Genomic DNA, 20,124 nt, shown 5'->3' with positions numbered 1-20,124 from the left:
ATGGAGTAAGCCTTCATCACTGGGATGGACTGCATGTTTGCAGATTTATTTTGTCCCCTCAGATTTATAAGCTGAAATCTCAACCCTTAGTGGGATGGTATTAAGGTGTGGGGCTTTGAGGAGGTAATAAGGTTTAGATAAAGTAATGAGGGTGGAGTCCCCACGATGAGATTAGTGTCCTTGTAAGAAGAGAGAGAAATTGGAGCTCCTCTCTCCACCACTTGAGGATACAATGAGCAGATGGTCATCTGCAAGTGAGGAAGTGGGCTCTTATTAGACACCTGATTTGCCAGCCCCTTGATCTTGAACGTCCAGCTTCTAGAGCTGTGAAAACTGAATTTCTGTTGTTTTTGTTATAGCAGCCACAACAGACAAAGGCAATCACACAGCTCATATTTCTCTTCCTGTCCTAGAACGCTGGCTGTTATTGCCCCTCAGGCTCAGAGACCTTCCTAACCCTGGCCAAGCTTCTGCACTTCCGGTGTCTACTTCTTGCTGCTCTTCTCACTTGTCCATTCAGCACTGGTCGGGGGATGGAGGGGCAGGAAGGAACCTTCCTTCCTGGGAACTCCCCGGCTCACGTGGTTATGGTCACTTAGTGTTTATAGAGCATATCTTGTGTGCCAGGCCCTGTCTAGTGTGGAGTGGGTGGAGGTAGTGGCAGTGGCATGGTCTCTGGCGCTTTGGAGCCCAATGCCAGGTGAGGGAGGCATTTCAACAAGCAAATACAGTGCAGAGTGGTAAGGGAAGGAGCATGGCTTAGGAGTCCACAGCACAGGAGCCTGAAGCCTCTGCTCACACATAATCCAGAGAGGTCTTGTCTTCCCTGACCCCCTTCACTGAAAATAATGCATGTGCTCTTAGGACAGGGCAGTAAGTGAAAGGTTCATACCTCCTAAGAGGAAGTTGATCCAGGAGGGGCTTGGCAAAATCACTACTTTCTACTCAACAGAACTTTAAGCAATATTCCTGTTTTACACACACTGGCTTAGGAGCCTCCTGTTGGTGAGATTTCTCTTCTTCGCTGTTGAACAATTTACAAGAATCTGATTTGAGATTCCCCCTATTTTTAGAGGGGCAAATAAAGAAGATGGTTCCACAGTTGAGCACTGTGGGCATGGCAAACCACTAGTCCCTGATTCTCTCCTTTATACCATCACAGTTTCCTTTTCTCATTTTGGGCACTGGCAGCTGAGCTTCCCAAGTCTCAACCATAGAAATTACAAAGTCATCAGACAGTCCCAGACATAAACAAAATATAGAGAACATTCTATACTGTATCTCATTCTCACATTAAAAAGTACTTAAATTACTAACATAACATTGTAAATCAACTAAACTCCAATAAATTTTTTTTTAAAGTACATAACTATCTGGTGAGCTGGGCACCCCCCTAAGCCTTGATATACCGTGTTTTCCTAGGGACTCTTTATGATATCCTGTGTTTCTGGGTAGAAGTGAACACATCTGAAAGAAAGAAGCATTATAACAGGTAAATGGCTACAATAAAACAATACAAAAATCCTACCCACTTTAAAAAGATTGTCCAAGAGTCCTTGGGACACGCACCAGTTTTGACTTGTTTCTTAGTTCCTATGGTAACAATAACTTACATATATTAGATACTTGGTCTGTGCTTTCCAATCCTGTGGGATAGATACAATGTTTTCTCTATTTTGTAGAGGAAGATAATAAGGCAAGGGGAGGTTGAATACTTTGCTGAAGGTCATGTGCAGCTACTAAGTGAGAGGCTCCAATACTCACCACCTTCACCACATTTACTGTTTCTCACACAAGTATATTCACTTTGTTGCTAGAGTTACTTTCTCCCCACTAATCTATGACCTCTCCATCTTTTGTTAATGTATTCTATGATTTCTCCATTTCATTATGATTTCTCCATTTTGGTCCAGATTAAGACAATTCATAAACTAAAACAGAGCTGGTCTACTTCAGTTGGGTCCAAGAACAATTCTCTTGGCCCTGATCAAGTGACTCAAATGTCATGCCCTTGCTTTCTGAGCTATAATGAGAAAAAAGCTATTTCGAGTTGCTGTTTAGGCATTTTACAGTATAATGACCCAGAGTCTGGACATTTGGATAAGGACTTGAGTTTAGGATTCCTGCCCCAAATTACCACTTGCTTTTCCTGGGGCACCTTTGAAAACGACCATTGAGAGTTGAACCTGTATAAAGTTAGTGACCTGCACCCCAATCACCGTATACGTTAATATACTCTTGCTAGCCTGTTCACATGTGAACTGGGTCAGAGCACTGCCCTTCTCCTTGCTCACTGCCTCCCTTTCCCTGCTCCTGGTTTCTGGGATGGCTAAGTAGTAAGTCTTTCAATTTTACTTCCTTTGTGGATTGTACTGTACCTTCAATCAAAACAACTGCAAGTTTTTACTTCCCCAGCTGGGCAACCAAGGGAGTTACTTGCTGACCCCATGTGGTGGCTTGCGCCTCCTCATTTAGCAGATCATAATCTGTATATCCTTAATTTAATATACCAGCTACATGTCCCCCAACACATAAGGGGTGCCATTTTCCCTCGGCTAATAAATGGTGCTATTTTGTAAGTTTCTACACTCCTGTAGACGGTGAAAAATGAATCAAAGGAGATTGCAGTATCTGGATTGCAAAGGACCTAAAAAATCTCATTAAGGAATATGGATTTAATCCTAGACCCTCTCCCTTCCCCCACAGTCCCCTAAAGGGCTTTAAGGCAGTGAAGCTCTTTTAACTAGATCACTATGGCAACCCCAGTATGAAGAACAGACTCACCAAAGGCCAAGGGGCCAGTTGGGAAGCTTTCATAGAACTCTATCTGTGATGTCGGGAGTTTGAGCCAGGATGGGTGGGAAACAATGGATAGAACTGATGGATGTGAGTGACTGGATGGGGGTCGTGGGAGAGGGAGGCAGGATTGTGGCTGGTGTTTCCTTGGGGCAACAGGGATGGTCTATTTTTAGACACAGAGAATGAAGGAGGAAACAGATTAGGAATGAAAGACTAATTTTAGCAGGTTTACTTTAAGGTGGGATGGGCCATGTACAAGTCTGAGATTTAGGAGGGAGGTTGTGGACAGAGATTAAAAAAGGTGGAAGTTGTCAGCACACGGATGGAGACTCGAGCTTTTAAGAGTGTGTCAGGACAAAAGGAATTCTAAGACAGAATCTCAAGGGAAACTGACATTTAGGAGATGGGCCGGGGTACAGGAGCCTGAAAAAGGCCTCAGCAGAGAGTTGGAGGGAGAGCCCAGAGCATGCACAGTCAGGGAAGTGGGGGCAGGGAGTGCTTCTAGAAGGAGCGGGTGGCCAACAGGGTCAAATGTTAGGGAGAGCCTGAGTGACAGAGGACCAGACGATAGTGACTTCAGTGACGCGGGAGTCCTGTGTGACGCGGGAGTCCTGTGTGACCGGCTGAGGGCAGTTCAGATAGAGCAGCAGAGGCCACAGTTGACTTAAGGGTGTGAGCAACCTGTGCGCATAGATATATGGCTCTAAAGGGGAGGAGAGGTGACGCTCACTAGCATATAAAGCTGAGGGTAACTACGTGTCTACCACTGTTTCCACATCCATCTCTTTCTGTTTTAGATCTAAGAGACTTGAGTCTATTTAACAGCTAAACAGAAGGAGAGAGTGGGGAAGGAGACATCGAACCTACAGGAGGGAGGAGAGGAAAAGAAAAGGCTATGTTTGCAGGAAACGGAATCCACGACTGGTGGATGAAGATAGCCGCCTTGACAGAGAGAAAGACAAGACTTCTACTGAGCCAGATAGGAGGGAGAGATGAGGAGGACGGTGAGTTTCCAGATACGCTGGTGGAAGGGTGTCTCCTGGGGTTTCTGCTTTCTCAGTGAAGCAGAGTGAAGAGTCTGCTGCGGGTGGTGGGGGCAGAGTTGGAGGAGTAAGAGGTTTAAGGAGAGAACAGAAGTCTTCAGCTGGATTCTGGGGAGGATGAGAAAAGAAGCTGGCAAAGAAAACCACAGAAGAACTGCTGGGAGGATAGAGGACCAGGGGCAGCTAGAGACCATGGATTTTAAACCACAGCATATCCTTCAGCAGGACTTTTCTTTGTAGCAATCAGCTGCCAGGGCGTGGGTGTAGAGAAGGTGGACAGTTGGATTCTATTCTTAGGTTCCTTAAAGTCCTAGGAGATTTTTGTGCCTGGAGAGGAACACTAGCCACCATCTGTGCTTTATTTGTTGTCTAATTTATTTACTTCACAAAACTACTTATGCAAAAATTGTCTATATATTTAAACACTATTTATATAACCAAGTCAAAATCTACACATTTTGCAAATCAAATTATCTAAACATTGATCACAAATTTAAATCTTCCTACACATTTCAGAAGAATCATCATTATGTCAGCTTCTCTACATGTTTCAAACATTTTGGTAAAGCACATGTATCTTATAAGGATTATAAACTTTTTTACACTTATACTCATTATAAAAATGGATTTGTAAACCCAAGAGAAGGATATTATCTCAATTCAGACCAATTATTGAATTTAGATATCCAATAGAAGAATATTATCTCAGTGAGACGATGTTTTGAATTGTTAATCAAATTATTAATTATTATAATTAATTATGAATTCTTGGTTGGGACCTGGGAACTACCTGAACTTCTAAGATGATGAAAATATGAGCCAGTGTTTATGTTATACATCACTGGAACTTTTCAAGTCCACACTTTTCCCACGAATTAGTGTATTGTAACTGGATACTTTCTCTTTAAATTATTTCATCTTTAATGATTATAACATGCAAATGTCCCAAAGATGTCCATACCCAAACCTCCTGCGTTTAATGGTAAAGGGACATTTTCTATGTAATTAAAGTTAAAGGTCTTAAAATAGAGAGATTTCCTGGATTATCTGTGTGGGCCCAATCTAATCATATGAGCCATTAAAATTAGAGAATTTTTAAAGTCAGACACATAACCTAAGGGTAGGTCAGAGAGGTACTGTGAGAAGTACTTGGCCTGACCTTGTTGGCCCAAAGATTGATGGGTAGGAAACTTAATCCTGCAACTATAAGGAACTGAATTCTAAATGAGCTTGGGAATGGATTCTTTCAGTTCAGTAAAGATGGCAGCCCTGCCTACATGACCTAATGAAACCCCGAGCAGAGAATCCAGTCATGCTTTGCTGGACTTCTGACCTATAGAAACTGTGAGATAATAAGTCAAAGTTGTGTTAAGACACTAACTTTGTGGTAGTTGTTACAGGGCAATAGAAAACTAATACAATAACCGACATCATTTACAAATTTATTTAGCTCATTTTACATTTTTACAAACTCCCCCAATATTGTTGTTTTCCTCAATATCCAATTTCCCCTTCTTTCTTATTATATAACTCCTGACATTTAGCTGGACATGGCTGCCTGGAATAAGGACTTATTTTCTAGCCTTCCCACCCCTACCCAATGTGGACACATATGACAAAATTCTAGCCAATGAGATGCAATCAGAATTGTTGGATGTACCTCTCAGAAAGCTTCTTTGAAAGGAAATGGGTGTGTCCTTCCTTCCCCCTTTCTGGGGACTGTAAGGCTGATGTAATGGCTGGAGCTCAAGGAGCCACCTTGGGTCAGAAGGTGAAATGCTAAAGGTGGTAGAACAGTAAGAAAGGAAACTGGGCTGTGATGCTCATAAAACTACCATCCATTCCTGGACTCTTTATTTGCAGATTCTTCTACGTGAGACAGAAATAATCTACCATTTCATTTAAGCCAGTATTATTTTGGGTTTTATTGTTACTGTAATCTGACTATAATTAGTAGGGTAGTATACAGGCTTTCTTTCCCAAGAAATGAAGGATCATGTTTGAGCAGTGAGCAGTTATCCTTTGGATGTTTGACTAATTCATCATCATGTAACACACTGCTGGAATTTCTTCCTTTCTAGTTGTAATATATGACCAGATGGTGCCAATCAATCTCTTTCATTTTTGGTACAGTTCCAATTTTTTCTGGAATTACTCCGAGCTCTCTTGAGCCACCCATCCCTACTTATGCAGATAAGAAAAATAAATGTGCCTTATGAATAAATATAATATCTGTTATATTTATATTCTTCTACTTATCAAAATTAACTAAAAATATCCTATTATGGTCATAGTTCTTCACTCAGTATATTAACTACATTTTTGTACATTGTATAGTTGCTTTTTTTCTTTTTGAAAATCACAACAGAGTTGTGGATTTTAAAAATTCACCTTGTTCCAATTAACTATATTATTTTCCTTTTGATTATCAAATTGTCACAAATGCCACAAAAGTCAATTTGTGGAAGCCTATTAAAATTTGCTCCTTTGCCTTCATAGATCTACCCTATACATTAAAAAAAAAAAAATCTTTGCTTTTTGTCTTTACCAATATGTTTGAGGCCTAGAGTTATTCATGGCATGGAACTATTCCCTGAGGGAGCCTGAATCCCTTTAAAGGTGAATAATATTTGAGGCAAAGATCCAGGTGCTAAGAATGCACATCAGATTTTTCCCTGATGTTGTTTTATGCTACTTTAGCGATAAAGTTTGAAAAAGTAATTTCTTTTGAAAACCACAAATTCACATTGGTATTTCCTATTTAACTCAAGCACTACCAAATCCTTTTTTATTTGACTTTAAAATACAATTTTACATTTATTGTCTCTGCAGCATATCTCCTTATATCCTGTAATCCCTGAACCTAGCTGTAACAGCATTTTCTCTCTTTAGTGATCCTATATGATCTCACTGACCATCATTCTCTAATTACTTTACTGATAGAGTCATCCATGCTGGGCCAATGGGACAGAGAGGCGAGACAAAGTTTATCATACTGGCAGGAGAGTGGTTGAAGGGATGCACCATGGAATCCAAGGTAACAGGAAGTCTGAGAAGGAGGATAAGATGCCATAAATCAGGAGAAAGAAGAGAGGTTGTGGGATGTGTGAAATAGGTACAGTGAAGGTCAATGAGAGAGCTGGGAGGAAGGAGGTGGTGGTCAGAGCCTGAAGTGATCGAACTTCAGACTATAAAGGTGGAGCAGTTCTAGGAGGCAGCCACAGTCACTGATGTGTTCCATGCCTGCAGACCTACCGTGGCCTGCGTGTGACCTACCTCTATCTCCAGCTGCCAAAAGAAGCTCTGTATACCTGCTCTCAGCCAAAGCAAACATACACACCCCATGTCTTGGGTGGAGAGGTGAGGGCCAGAGTCCATTTGGGATCTGCCGCAAATAGATGCCTGGGTTCACCGTCTACTGGCTGCCCCCTGTACACGAAAAGTGTGCACTGTGTTCAGCCTGGGTGCATGCCCCCTTCCTGTTGCCGTCACAGGCTCTCGGCTGCCCTGCCGCCCTCCCTACACTTCTGCTAGTGGCTGAACCTCCCTCCTGCCCTGGCCCACACAGTGCTGGCTCAGCTTCTGACTGCGATGGCTGAGATCTGTGATGCTGGCACTCCTCACAGGAAGGAGCCTGCTGGGTATGCTGAGGCTGGTCCATCTGGTCCCATGCAGGGGCCTGTCAGGCTCACCTGAACCACCTGTTCCCAAATAGCACCAAGCAGGAAGCAGGGGTGGGGGGGTGGGGGACAGAAAGAGCAGAGTCTGCAAAGTAGCACAGGTCTCCCTAGCTGCCAAACCCTGCCCTGATCCGAGGACTGCAGGCAGGAGATGCAGTGGGAGGCTGGGGGGGGCAATTGTGGGGGTGGAGTAAGAAGGGCAGGTCCTGAGACACCAGAGCTCTACTCTTCACCTTGGATGTCTGGCACAAGGTCCCATGCAAGCAAGTGGAATAAAAATGCAGCCAGAGGGCATCTCTCTCCTGCCTTAAAGACAATACTTCTGGGGCAGAGGGCAGAGGGCAAAGGTCAGGGGCTAGGTTTCCATCCTTGAAAGGCTTGAGTCCTCAGAGTGGGAAAATGAGGAAGCCAGAGAAGCTTGAATATTTCCAACCACCCAGCAGGTTCCCTCGACGCAGGCGCAGAGATACCCGGTCTCCAGGGTCCAGGGGCAGTAGCACAGAGCTGGTGGCCGCCTCCCGGGTCACATCTGGATCGTTGGCAAAGGCCGAGACGACAGGCCATGTGTTCAGCATCAGGCTCACCTGGGGAGGGGAATCCAGTTAGCACCTCTCCCTGGCCCTTGTCCCAGGAACCCCACTTCCCTCCTTTTCTCCAGCCCCAGAGAGACACTCTGGAAGCTGGGGCTCAGTGCGCCCTCCTGGATGACTGAGAGGTGGCCAGCATTGCACTCTGTGCCTCCTTCCCAATCTCTGCTAAGCAGGCCCTCCCCCACCCTTGCTCCTGGCCCCCCAGAATGTAGCTTAATGGAGGTCTGCCTGTGGGTCCCCTGCGCTCCCCTCCTCCCTCCCCCTCCTGAGCCAGGGATGGGACAGGGCCTAGGGTTCAGGTCACCTGGACAGTCTGGCGGTTGTACACCTTCACCACATGGAACCGGAAGCTGTAGACGCCCCGCACAGGGGCCACGAAGGAGCCAGAGGTGCGGTCGAAGCCACCTCCCTCGTTCACTAGGATCTGTGGGAAGCAGACCCTGCTGAGTGGGGCTCGGGGATGCTTGGGGCTCCGAGAAGCCACAGCATTGGGGGAAGGGGCAGTGAGTAAGGATAGGAAGGGGTGGCAAGTAGACTAAACAGGAAGAATGGACAGATTTAAAAGAAATGATGAGAAAGGGAAGGAAGGTATGGTGGGAGTGAAGGGAAAGGAGACGGGCAGCGGGACCCACAGCAGGGCCATTTCCTTAGCAGCAGAGTGGGTTTGGACAGTGACTCCAGGTCTTTGCAGGGTAGGGGGATTACCTGGTCGAAGTAGATGGCTCCACTGGTGCCATTGCCGATCTCCCCTGCTGGCTCGTGGTGGTGGCTGCGGACTGCAGCAAATGCCACTCTTCCAGGGGGCGCCTCTCCCAGGGCTGCTCCCCCTGGCCCTCCTGCAGCAGCTCTGCCGGGCTCACAGACCACCAGGCACTCGCCTTCCAGGAGGACTGGCTCTGTCCCCTCCTGGGCCCACCCGGCCCTCAGGGCCAGAAGTGTGAGGGCCAAAGGCAACCCCAGGCTGAGTGAGGGACCTGGCGGCCAGTGTCGCTTTGTTCCCAGCATGGCTGAGTGGCTCTGTGACCCACAAACCTTCTCTTTCTGCTCCTTGGTTCTTCCCGCCTCTCCCCCAGGCTCTCACCACCCCTCAACCTGCTTCTCAGCTCTCTCTCTGGGACTCCTTCCTGGTCACCTGGTCTTGGCGTCTCTCTCTCCATCCGTCTCCAGGCCCCACGACTCTGTCCTGCCTCTCACTCCTGCTGTCACTGCAGTTCCCTCCTCCTTGGCAGGGCACAAAATGACAGCAGCTGGGCTTTGGGAGGGAGAGGAGAAGTGAGACAGCCAGACAGGAGGGCTACAACCAGAACCCCAGGGCAGCCCCTCTGGAGAGCACTGAAGGCTGGAACTGGGACCACTGGGTGTCTGTGTGAGATTGTGAGTGCACGTATGTGTATGAGTGTGTGCAGATGTGTGACAGCCCCTTCCTCTTCACTCCTCCCCTCTTCAAAAATCCTTCACAAGTCAGCAGCCCTCTTAGCAGAATCTTTTCCACTGTTGGAAGAAAGGGAATGTTCTTGTATTTTCCCCACAATTGTTTTAGTGGAAAGTGCTTGGGTCAAGGGTGTCACTATCCTGTGATCCTGGGCCAGTCTTTTTCTTTTCTTGGTCTTCTATATCATCATTCGAAGGGACTGGATTAGTCCCTTTAAGGCCCTCTTCACCTCCATCTCTCCCTGAACTGGTTCCTCATTCCAGAGAAACAACTGAAAACTCTGAAGAGCGAGGAGACCTGACCCGGCAGCCTCCGAGCCAGAGCGGGCGAGTGGGCGGGGCGGGGGCGGGCCGGCCGAGGGCGGGACCGGGGGCGGGGCCCCAATTGGGGCCAGGGCCGGGGCCGCGGCCGGGGCTCGGGCCGGGGGCGGGGAGCAGCTGGCGGCTGGCGGGGGCGGGGGCGCGCTTCGGGGCTCGGTGCTGGCCCAGCCCCGGGAGGGGCCCAGCTGACTCCGCCCCCGGCCAGGAAGTGACTCAAAAAATTGTTTGTGATGTGGGGAAGAGAGGTCCCCGTTGGGTGAGGAATCGGAAAGGCCCGCCCCGACTCGGGCCCCCCGCCCTTCTTCCCTGGGCCGGGGGCGCGGGCGAAGCTGGGGCCGGCGGGCACCGAGCGGCGCCGGCGGGACCGAGGCCGCAGCGGGCGGCGAGGCGGGTAGGCGCGCTCTCCCCCGCGCCCGGGCTGCGGGAGCCAGAGGGCGCAGTGCCGAGCGCAGGCGGGGGGCGGCAGCCGCCAGCGGCTGTGGGCGGGGCCCGGCTCGGCCCCTCGGCCCAGCGTGGGGCGCGTGGCGCGACCGAGGGGGGCAGCAGGGGGAGGGGGAGGGGTGGGAGTGGCCAGAACCTTGGAAATGGCCGACGAGGGACCCCAGAGGAGAACCCAGTTCAAGCCCTGGTGAGGATTCATCTCTAAGAGGCCGTCTTGGACCCGGAGGTTGCAGAGACCCGGAGGAGAGGGACTCTTTCGTCACCTGTCCACTCCTTCTGGCCTCCAGACCCAGCTGGATCCTCCTCCCCGTTCCTGCTCAGGGCTGTGGTCGTCATTTTCCAAAGGCCATACGGCCATCCCAGATAGACAGCCTTGTTTATCCGTGACTTCGTCTCCGGGGAGAAGGCCCCCGTGTCCAGATAATCTGACATTCCCTCCCTATTCCAACTGGACTGAAGTTCTGGTTACCTCCTGGGTTGTTTACAGGTTTCATAACTAGGTGCGACCTGTTGATAGCTGGTTAGGTTAGGAGACCAAGATTTGGGCTGAGGGGACATCAAGGCTCTGAGCTGCTTTCCCTCTTCCCAGGGTCGGGCGGCCAAGCAGCCATGCCTACCTGGGGGGCCGGCTCCCCGTCCCCTGACCGCTTTGCGGTGTCTGCGGAGGCCGAGGACAAGGTGCGGGAGCAGCTGCCCCGCGTGGAGCGCATCTTCAGGGTGGGGATGAGCGTCCTTCCGAAGGACTGTCCTGAGAACCCTCACATCTGGCTGCAGCTGGAGGGCCCCAAAGAGAACGCCAGCAGAGCCAAGGTGAATGCCTCTCCTTGACCCGTCCGGGGAAACGATGACCCTCCCCCGAGGAGGCAGGAGAGAGGAGGGGCTGGGGAAGATCTTCACTTCTTGCTTGTCTCACTGGCTCTGAGCTTTGACGAACTTGCACCTTCTCTGTACAGAGTTTTGGTTTCATTTCCGCTGTAATGACCCAGGTTCTGCCAGGGTTTGGAAATAAGTGATTCAGGTCGAATCAGTTTGTACTCTTGGGGAGAACAGAGATAATCTCGTTGGGCAAGCAGGCCCCACCAAGGAATTCACTGAGTGGTGGAAGCCCACACTGCTTCCTCTGGAGTTAGTCAGGGCTTCCAGTAAGGCACCGCCACTGAATACTATCCTTGTAGTCCTAGTTTCAGTTTCCTTATCTTTAAAGTATGAATAATAACAGTATCCACCTCACTGAACTTACTGTGAGTGAGATAAAGCACGTAAGGCGTAATGCATGAGCTCTGTAAAAGTTAGTGTTGATGATCGTTATGATGGAAATATGCAGCATACATACACAAAAATGTTTAGAAGAGACAGCCTTTTAACCAATTACTTAACAACAATATCTTAAGTTGAGTCGAGTTCTAAATGGAAATTCAGCCACAGGTTGTCAACTGAAAAGGGAAAGGAGTGAGTTTCTCCAACCTCTTTTAATCCCCACCTTTTTCAGGATCTATAGGGCTCTATTTCTCTGCCCAGGCATCCTGGAGCTCAGGAGACAGCAGTGGGCCCGAAGGGGCTATCGGACCACTTAAGACTCCAGCAATCTCCTTTTTCTTCCTACCTTCCTACCCTCCCTTTTCCCCCAGGAGTACCTGAAGGGTCTTTGTAGCCCGGAGCTACAGAATGAAATCCACTACCCACCCAAACTGCACTGCATCTTTCTGGGAGCCCAGGGCTTCTTCCTTGATTGCCTGACTTGGAGCACATCTGCCCACTTGGTGCCTGGAGTGCCCGGCTCGCTGATGGTCAGTGGCCTGACTGAGGCCTTCGTCATGGTCCAGAGTCGAGTGGAGGAGCTGGTGGAGCGGCTGAGCTGGGACTTTCGTCTGGGGCCATCCCCTGGAGCCTCTCAGTGTGCTGGAGTGCTGAGAGAGTTCTCTGCCCTGCTGCAGGCCCGGGGGGGTGCCCACACAGAGGCCCTGCTGCAGCTGCCCCAGGCCGTCCAGGAGGAGCTGCTGAGCCTGGTGCAGGAGGCATCCCGGGGGCAGGGGCCCCAAGCATTCCCGTCCTGGGGTTGGGGGGGCCCAGGTCCGTTGGGCGCTCAGCAGCAGGGAGTCAGGACTCCCCTGGGTGACGGTGGAGTGTCTTTGGACACAGGACCTACAGGGTGGCAAGAGTCAAGGGGAGAGAGACATGCCGTGGAGAAGGAGGGAACAAAGCAGAGTGGTGCCAGGGAGATGGATTTGGGGTGGAAGGAGTGGCCCGGGGAAGAGGCCTGGGAGAGACAAGTGGCCTTCAGGCCACAGTTGGGAGGAGGAGAGGCCTCTGGAGGAGGAGAGGCCGGGCAGGCAGGGCCTCCAAAAGGGAAGGCCCTGGGGAAGGAGGGAGTGCCCCAGGAAAGAGGAAGGCTTGGGGTCCAGGGCCAGCCCCCTAGTACCCAGGGCCCCTATCAGAGGGCATCTCAGCTCCGGGGAGCCTCCCTCCTCCAGCGGCTCCATAATGGGGAAGCCTCACCTCCAAGAGTGCCCAGCCCCCCACCTGCTCCTGAACCCCCGTGGCACTGTGGAGACCGAGGGGACAGGGGAGACCGAGCAGACAAGCAGCTGGTTGTGGCTCGAGGCCGAGGGTCTCCATGGAAACGAGGCACCCGGGGGGGCAACTTGGTGACTGGCACACAGCGTTTCCAGGAGGCTCTCCAAGACCCTTTCACCCTGTGCCTTGCTAACGTGCCAGGCAAGCCAGACCTCCGCCATATCGTCATCGATGGCAGCAACGTGGCCATGGTGTGAGTATCTGGTGGGGCTGAGGGTCCCAGGGAGGGGATGAGGTAGAGATGGGCAGTTGTGTTCACCTTGGGGACATGTGCCAAGCGGAGGGCAGTCCAGCCAGGCTGCCAGGTCTCCACTCCAGGGCCCTTGAGTGCTGACCCCTTCCCACTGCAGGCACGGCCTCCAGCACTACTTCTCCAGCCGGGGCATCGCCATTGCCGTGCAGTACTTCTGGGACCGGGGCCACCGAGACATAACTGTTTTTGTGCCTCAGTGGCGTTTCAGTAAGGACTCCAAGGTCAGAGGTGAGTTGGGCCTGGTCTCTTGTGTCTGGGGATGGACCCCGTGTTCACCTCAGGAATAACCCCATTGTGTTCCTCTGTTTCTCCAGAGGGTCACTTCCTGCACAAGCTGTATTCCCTCAGCCTGCTCTCCCTCACACCCTCCCGGGTCTTAGATGGCAAGAGGATCTCCTCCTATGACGACAGGTACTTGCTTCTCTCTTGTCCACAGACTTGACATTCAGGGAGCCTGGTGGGAGACTGAGGGGGAGACAGAAGCTCTGGCCCCTTCACACTAAGACTTGAGTCGTGGAAAAAGGGCCACTTCTCCATGTGCCCCTATGATTGGGGAGGTAAACTGGCCCTGCAGACAGGATGAGATGGATGGTGAACAACTCTGTTTCATCCTTCACTTTTTCACTGATCAAACTAAAGGATGCTTCGTGTTTATATTAATAGTGCCTTACCATCTAGAAAACACTGGTTTAATGGAAGCATGGGAAAGCTGGTGATATGAATAGCTAGCTGACAAATGCCTCTTACAACCTAGATGTCCAAACACATAGAGAAATTCTCCAACCTTCTGGGAAAACCAGAGTAAATGATCCAAATAATGATACAAAGAATGGATTCCATGCATAATACAGCTGTACAAAACATGGTATTTAAAAAAAGATAAGTGAAAGATCAATGGTCTTAGAATTTGAAGGCCTGAATTTGAGCCTCAAGTCGCATAGTCATTGTGGGTTCTCTTAGTGGATTAACCTCTTTGTCTCAAGTTCCTCTTCCATTCATTGGTCCTCCTTGTGAATATCAAAAGAAGCTAAGGTATGTGCTTTCCTCACTCAAGGTGCTCTGCTGGAGGACAGTGATATTCTTTAGTTTTTCACAGACTCAGTCAAGTGTGGCAGCGCGTCTTATCTCCATTGTACAGAAATGGAGACAGAGGGTCGGAGTAGTTAATTCTCTTGGCAAAGGCTATGACGTGGCAAAGGAAGAACGAGAACGTAAAGCTGCTAGATGGTTTAATTGAGGAACACAAGACACATTTCCTCCCTGGTGCACACACTGTGGGAGACAGGTGGCTCTCACTTATTATTTTTTAATAGGCTTTTCTCCCTGCCTTTGGCTGCATTGGATCTTTGTTGTGTCATGTGGGGTCTTAGTTCCCCCAACCAGGGACTGAAGCCTCATTCCCTGCATTGGCTGGTGTATTCTTAACCACTGGACCACCAGGGAAGTCCCATGGGTGGATTTTAAAAGCTAATTAACCAATTTGAAAAAATTACAGTGATAAGTTCTTTATTCTCTAGGATTCTCAGTTTTAAATTAAAAAAGAGTTCCCAAGCTGTACTGATTATATATTTTGTTTTTTCAAATATTTAGCTTTTACTCCCTAACAGGTAAATGGTATTCTACAAAAAAGACAATTCATGTTCTCCCAATGCAGTTCTGTTTTATGCCGAGATTTCACAGGTTATCTGGAATACAGAACCTTCTTTACATGCCAGTATTGACACAGAATTAAAACTGAAGGTTGTCACTTGTAATACATTTTGAAGGCACGTGTCTACAGTTGTGTAGGTCCTGATAGGCAGAGGTACAATATAAATTTTGTATTTTGCCTAGTTACAGTGGCATGTAGCACAGACCTATTGAATACTGTGGAACAACATATGATCTAATGAGATGATAGTACAATTATCCTTAATTTGAAAATACCTTTTGTTATATGATACCATATATATTTATAATGTCATCTGTTTGTTTCCCAGACGGAAGCTCAGAGCCAGACATCTGTCATTCTGAATCCTGATTAATGGTCCCCTCTATACCACACTAGGCTTCCTTGGTGGCTCAGACAGTAAAGAATCGCCTGAAATGTAGGGGTCAAGAGTTCCATTCCTGGGTCAGGAAGATCCCCTGGAGAAGAGAATGGCTACCCACTCTAGTATTCTTGATGGGAGAATCCCATTGACAGGGAGTGTGGCGGGCTACAGTCCATGGGGTCACAAAGAGCTAGACACGACTGAACGACCAAGGCTATACCACACTGGTTTCAGATACTGACTGCCTGTGTGGTACTAGGTGTCTGGCCTGCCAAAGGAGGCAGGAATCAGGGAAGACTGGATTCATGACTTCAAAAAGCCCAAAGAAACTGTAAATCAAACAGTATAGAACCAAGAGGAAAGGGATCTCCCTTCTGGCTGGGGTCTTGTGGGAAGGGAAGGATTTGAGAGTTTTTGTTGATTGACAAGGATATCGGATGCACTGGATCTCTTGGTTTCTAAACCTGTTAAGGACTTATCTCATGAGTTCTACCCCAGTCCTGTGGAATCAGAATTATTAAAATGGGGCCCAGGCATGTTTTTTTGACGTTCCCCTTATGATTCCTCTCATCAGTGAGGTCTGGTTTCCTTCCAGATGGAGGAAATAAAGGGAACAGTTTGAGAAACATGAAAGTCGGAGAGCGCAGGGCATGTTCGAAGAACAGGGTGAAATCTGATCATTAGTTTTTGGCAGGAGCTATGAGTGCATTAGGGAGGATGGGGAGAGATAAGGCAGTAAGAGTGGCTTGGAGCTGGTTGCTAGGCCGTAGCTGCCAAGCCTGGGATGTAGAAACATTTGGTAGATAAAGGGCAAGTTTGGAAGACTTTTGTGTAGGGGAAGAGCATGTTCTCTCAGGGGAGGAGAGGCTGGAGGGTGGTAAATGGCTGGGGGCAGGAGACCCCCTTATCGGGAGGCTATGCAGTGGTACCTCAGTTGCATTGTCCAAGTAGCGCAGGTACTGGCAGGACTGGAAATGAAGGAAGCGGAGTGGAAGGCCTCAGGGGAGGCGCATGAGGGATCTGTGACTGATTCAAGGGGCAGCAGGGAAGAAGCCAGAGCCAGAGCCAGGTCTTTCTGTCTCATACAGACAAGACACAAAGTGTTGTGGAGGGTTGTGGTGACTGGACGGGTTGCTCTTGGGAGGCCATGAAAGGGTTCATCTTTGTTTCCTTTCTAACCCATGGCGCCTATATCCAGTCAGTCATCTGGTGGCTGGTTCAAGGTGAGGGGCCAGATCTCCATCACTAGAAGTGCGTCACAGGAGTTGATAACGCACTCCGGGGTTGGGACCTTGGAGAATCCCAATATGGCTGCTGTGGTTTTCGAGACAGGTTCATGGTGAAACTGGCTGAAGAGACTGACGGGATCATTGTCTCCAACGACCAGTTCCGGGACCTGGCAGAGGAGTCTGAGAAGTGGATGGCAATCATCAGAGAGCGGTGAGGGAACCCTCCCCTGAGAACAGGGCACAGACTCAGACCTTTCTCTTAAGCCAGCTGTGCCCTGCCACCGGGTGAGGACTCTGGGAAGGGGCTGACACTGCTTTGAAGGATGGTAGCCAACAGCTTCTGATGGTGTTGGTCTTAGCTGTCCGGGTAGCGGGCAAGGGCCCCTCTGTGACGACACATTCTCTGTGCCCATCCAGCCTGCTGCCTTTCACCTTTGTGGGAAACCTCTTCATGGTGCCGGATGACCCCCTGGGGCGAAACGGCCCCACCCTGGATGAGTTCCTGAAGAAACCGGTCAGGTAATGCCCTGCAAGCTCCTAGGCAGCCCTGTTCTTGCTCTGCAGGGGCCTAGCAGGCCTGGAGAGTCGGTGGAAAATGACTCAATCCAGGCCAGCTATATTCTATAGTAGTTCAGGTTGCCTGGGCTTTGGCCCAAGGAATCCTGACGCAGACCCTTCTGGCTGGGAAGGAAGCTCCTGCTTCCTGTTTTCCCTCATCAGTGTGTTGTATTTGGTAAATGGTTGCTTTTACTCATAGCTGGTTGCATTCAGTACGCCCTCTGCTGGACAGAAAGTAATTATTAGACTAAAGCTGGATTCACCATCCGGTTCCAAAGGAACCATCCATTTTCCCTTCAGAAGTGAGTTGATACTGCCACTTGGTGGTCAGTTTCTAGAACTTCAGGCTCGCTCACTCTAGGATGCTTATCAGCTTTCTGCTCTCTGCTTCTTCCCAGGGCCCCGGGGTCTTCTAAGCCTCAGCAGTCTGCCAGGGGCGTCACAGAACACAGTAATCAGCAGCAGGGGAGAAAAGAAGAGGAAAAAGGCAATGGCGGCATTCGGAAGACGCGGGAGACAGAGCGGCTCCGGCGCCAACTGCTGGAGGTGTTTTGGGGCCAGGATCACAAGGTGGACTTCATCCTGCAGCGTGAGCCGTACTGCCGGGACATCAACCAGCTCTCTGAGGCCCTGCTTAGTCTCAACTTCTGAGCCTCACCTGGCTGAGTGGCTGCCCCCATGCTCAGCTCGTCTCACCCAGTTCAGCTCATCCTGTGAGGGTCCCTCTGCTGCTCACACCCTGCCCCAGTCTCCCCCTGAGTTGGTGCTTTGTGTCAGGGAAGTTCTGAGGAAGAGCATTCGTATGTGAGGAATGCTCTGGTGTGGAGCACTTTGGGGACAGGTCCATGACGTGACCTGATCTCATCTTGAGTCAGGACCTCGACCAGCTCTCAGGAGGTTCTTCTCAGCCTTAACTTCTCAACCTTGCCTTTCGCAGGGTTTCTGTAGGGAGTGGGGGCTGCTGCAAGGGGTGGGTTCCGGAGACTGGGACTGCTGGCCCCTCCTCCACGCCGAGCTGGGGGTAGAGGCTAGGGTAGGTGGGAGGGGAATGGAGAACAGGTGGCCGGGAAGCTAAGCCTTTCTTCCTCGTGGCTGCTGCTCTGAAGGCCAGAGGACAGGGACGCTTCCCAGGCCTGGCTGGGCTCCTGGGCGCACCAAAGGGAATGCTGGCCCCGGGAAAGGCTAGTGTTCCGGGGTCTGGGTCACAGAGGGGCAGCAGCGAGCTGGTGGAGAAGGCAGAGGGAGACTTGGCTTCTGGTCTCAGCTGTGCCTGCCTGTCACCTTGACTGATCTTGGTCTTTACTTTTGCCTACAAGTCGGGGGTAAAAATGCCTGTTGGGAGGAGAGATGAGAACGTGGAGGAAAAACCCTTTGGACGAAAGGTACTTGGACCAAGTCTCAGGTGTGTCTGTCTGTGGTTGCACAGGCTTCTTAACCAGAACCTCACTTTCAGAGAGCTGAGGGTCCTCTGTCCCCAGGGCCTGTGCCCTGGATTTTAACACTGCATCCTCAGTATAATGTGCCCTGTAATGGCTGCGTCCCTTTTGGGCAACCCTCCCCCCCAATCCACATTTACAGAACAGGTAATTAGGGTGACTGCATTACCAGTAAACTCTCAGGGTTTGTTCCTCTCAACGGCAGCTCTCCTGTTGCATCCAGGTGTTTGTTTACAGATGAACGAATGTGTCGGCTAGTCCCAGTCTCTGGTTAACGCACTTGCTTGAGCGCTGAGCAGTCACCAAACTGATGAAGCCATGTTCTGTGAGGACAACGATCATGTGACCTGACCCCAGCATTTTCTCTACAGAACAGCTATGTCGCATAAAGTGAATCCCACTTCTGCTCTGTGTGTGCGTGTATGCGGATGGGAAGGGTTTATAGAGCTTGTACCTAGAGGAACTAATCTGGAAAACAAAAAATGGAAGAATCAGAGTCGGACCAACTGCTGTCACCTCAGGACTTTCTCTGTCCACCTTGGTTCCTACATGTCATTGTATCTGAAGTCCTCCCGTGCCAGGGAATCTACGAGCTCCGAGGCAGTACGTTCATCTATAGACAGTACTAGTCAGCCCTTCCTTTAGTGCAGTCCTAAATATGCTTCTGTTACTTCTACCTTTGAGGCCAGTCATTCCCTCAGGAACAGTACAGAGGCAGGCAACTTCCTAGAGTCCAAGACCAGGTAAAGAAGTAGGACAGCTGCCTCTGGGTTCAGTGCTGTCTGAGCCCTGCAGCAAGTCCCTAGACGAGACCCTCTGTTTAGGCTCTGACTTTTGCTGCCTGAGTGATAAAGGGAGTTGAAATCACCTGAGATCCTCATACCAGCAGCTAGCATGTGGAGGTTGATGATGGAGGAGGTCCTTGAGTCCCAGTGTTGCCACCCCTGCCCATGGCTGAGGTACACCACACTGAGCAGGGCTGGGGGCAGTCGTACTGGGGAGAGACTAGTTGGGGCTGTGACAATGATTCAAAGATAACCCACAGTCCCCTCAGAAGAAAAGAAATTGGTTAACATGGTCTGAATTGGGAGCTGGGGGAATTACTTCTAGTCAAACTATGGCAGAAATCAGGGTTGATAGAGGGAGATGGTCTTCGATGAATACTTGGGACGTTTTTCCCCCAAAATGTTCAAGTTTGTAGTTTTTGACAGGTTCCTTGTACTTTTCACTTTCAGTGCTGGTGGATGTGCAGTGGGCTTGAGGTAACATCTGCCCTTTTGTGCTAGGGACTCTGGTTGACTGAAGTGGCCTGAGATGAGAGGCAGGTCCTTGGCTACCGACAGTCCTAAGCTTTGCACAGCTTTGTCCTGCTGCAGCTTGATGAACGGGCCAGAGTGTGATTGTTTATCAGTTCACTGCTGTCCAGTGACAGACCAGAGGCTGTCCTAGACTCTGGCCTGTTTCTTCCTCTGCTGGTACCCTAACAGCATTGTGTGAACAAGTAAGTCTGCAGGGTGACCACACAGCCCACCGGAAATGGATCACTGTTCCTCTTGTCTTCTCGCCTCTGCCTTTGTTATAACCTTGTGCCTCAAATTTGTTGCCAGCTCTTTTGGCAGTCAAGGGACCAAGAAGGGAGATGTTGCCCGTTACCATTTTCAAAACTCCACGTAAAGGAAAGGGTCATCTCGGATGACATTCTTTGAAATAAATTTCAGGAGAATCTAGAACAAAGA

General features: G+C 49.8%; 2 protein-coding genes across 4 annotated transcripts; one reads left to right on the top strand and one right to left on the bottom strand.

Moving 5' to 3' along the window:
* Positions 1–5,271: 5,271 nt before the first annotated feature.
* Positions 5,272–9,117, bottom strand: CBLN3 (cerebellin 3 precursor). Of its 3 annotated transcripts, none has more exons than XM_061430343.1 (4): positions 8,818–9,117; positions 8,417–8,536; positions 7,993–8,106; positions 5,272–7,271 (listed from the first exon to the last, which is right to left on the bottom strand). In XM_061430343.1, the coding sequence occupies exons 1-4, from the start codon at positions 9,115–9,117 to the stop codon at positions 7,251–7,253; spliced, it is 555 nt and encodes a 184-aa protein (XP_061286327.1). In that variant the 3' UTR covers positions 5,272–7,250. The 3 variants fall into 3 exon arrangements, with proteins under 3 accessions (XP_061286327.1, XP_061286325.1, XP_061286326.1); XM_061430341.1 differs by having other exon boundaries at positions 5,272–6,891; XM_061430342.1 differs by having other exon boundaries at positions 5,272–8,106.
* Positions 9,118–10,914: 1,797 nt separating this feature from the next.
* Positions 10,915–18,793, top strand: KHNYN (KH and NYN domain containing). The gene is made up of 7 exons (XM_061430322.1): positions 10,915–11,115; positions 11,934–13,072; positions 13,230–13,360; positions 13,447–13,543; positions 16,498–16,605; positions 16,812–16,913; positions 17,351–18,793. Exons 1-7 carry the CDS (start codon positions 10,915–10,917, stop codon positions 17,601–17,603), a joined length of 2,031 nt encoding a protein of 676 aa, XP_061286306.1. The 3' UTR covers positions 17,604–18,793.
* Positions 18,794–20,124: the final 1,331 nt, after the last annotated feature.

The sequence above is a fragment of the Bos javanicus genome, chromosome 10 (genome assembly GCF_032452875.1).
Source record: "Bos javanicus breed banteng chromosome 10, ARS-OSU_banteng_1.0, whole genome shotgun sequence".
Classification (NCBI taxonomy): Eukaryota; Metazoa; Chordata; class Mammalia; order Artiodactyla; family Bovidae; genus Bos; species Bos javanicus.
This window is presented reverse-complemented; position numbering and strand designations above follow the sequence as displayed.

What these genes read in the sequence shown, in the direction of transcription:
- CBLN3 (XM_061430341.1), bottom strand. Translation starts at nt 9,117, where the DNA reads ATGCTGGGAACAAAGCGACACTGGCCGCCAGGTCCCTCACTCAGCCTG. An exon ending in GAGCCATCTACTTCGACCAG is followed by an intron (nt 8,537 to 8,817) that starts GTAATCCCCCTA and finishes TGCTTCCCACAG; the next exon opens with ATCCTAGTGAACGAGGGAGG. An exon ending in CCCTGGACCCTGGAGACCGG is followed by an intron (nt 6,892 to 7,992) that starts GTATCTCTGCGC and finishes CCTCCTTCTCAG; the next exon opens with ACTTCCTGTTACCTTGGATT.
- KHNYN (XM_061430322.1), top strand. Translation starts at nt 10,915, where the DNA reads ATGCCTACCTGGGGGGCCGGCTCCCCGTCCCCTGACCGCTTTGCGGTG. An exon ending in AGAACGCCAGCAGAGCCAAG is followed by an intron (nt 11,116 to 11,933) that starts GTGAATGCCTCT and finishes CTTTTCCCCCAG; the next exon opens with GAGTACCTGAAGGGTCTTTG. An exon ending in TTCCTGAAGAAACCGGTCAG is followed by an intron (nt 16,914 to 17,350) that starts GTAATGCCCTGC and finishes GCTTCTTCCCAG; the next exon opens with GGCCCCGGGGTCTTCTAAGC.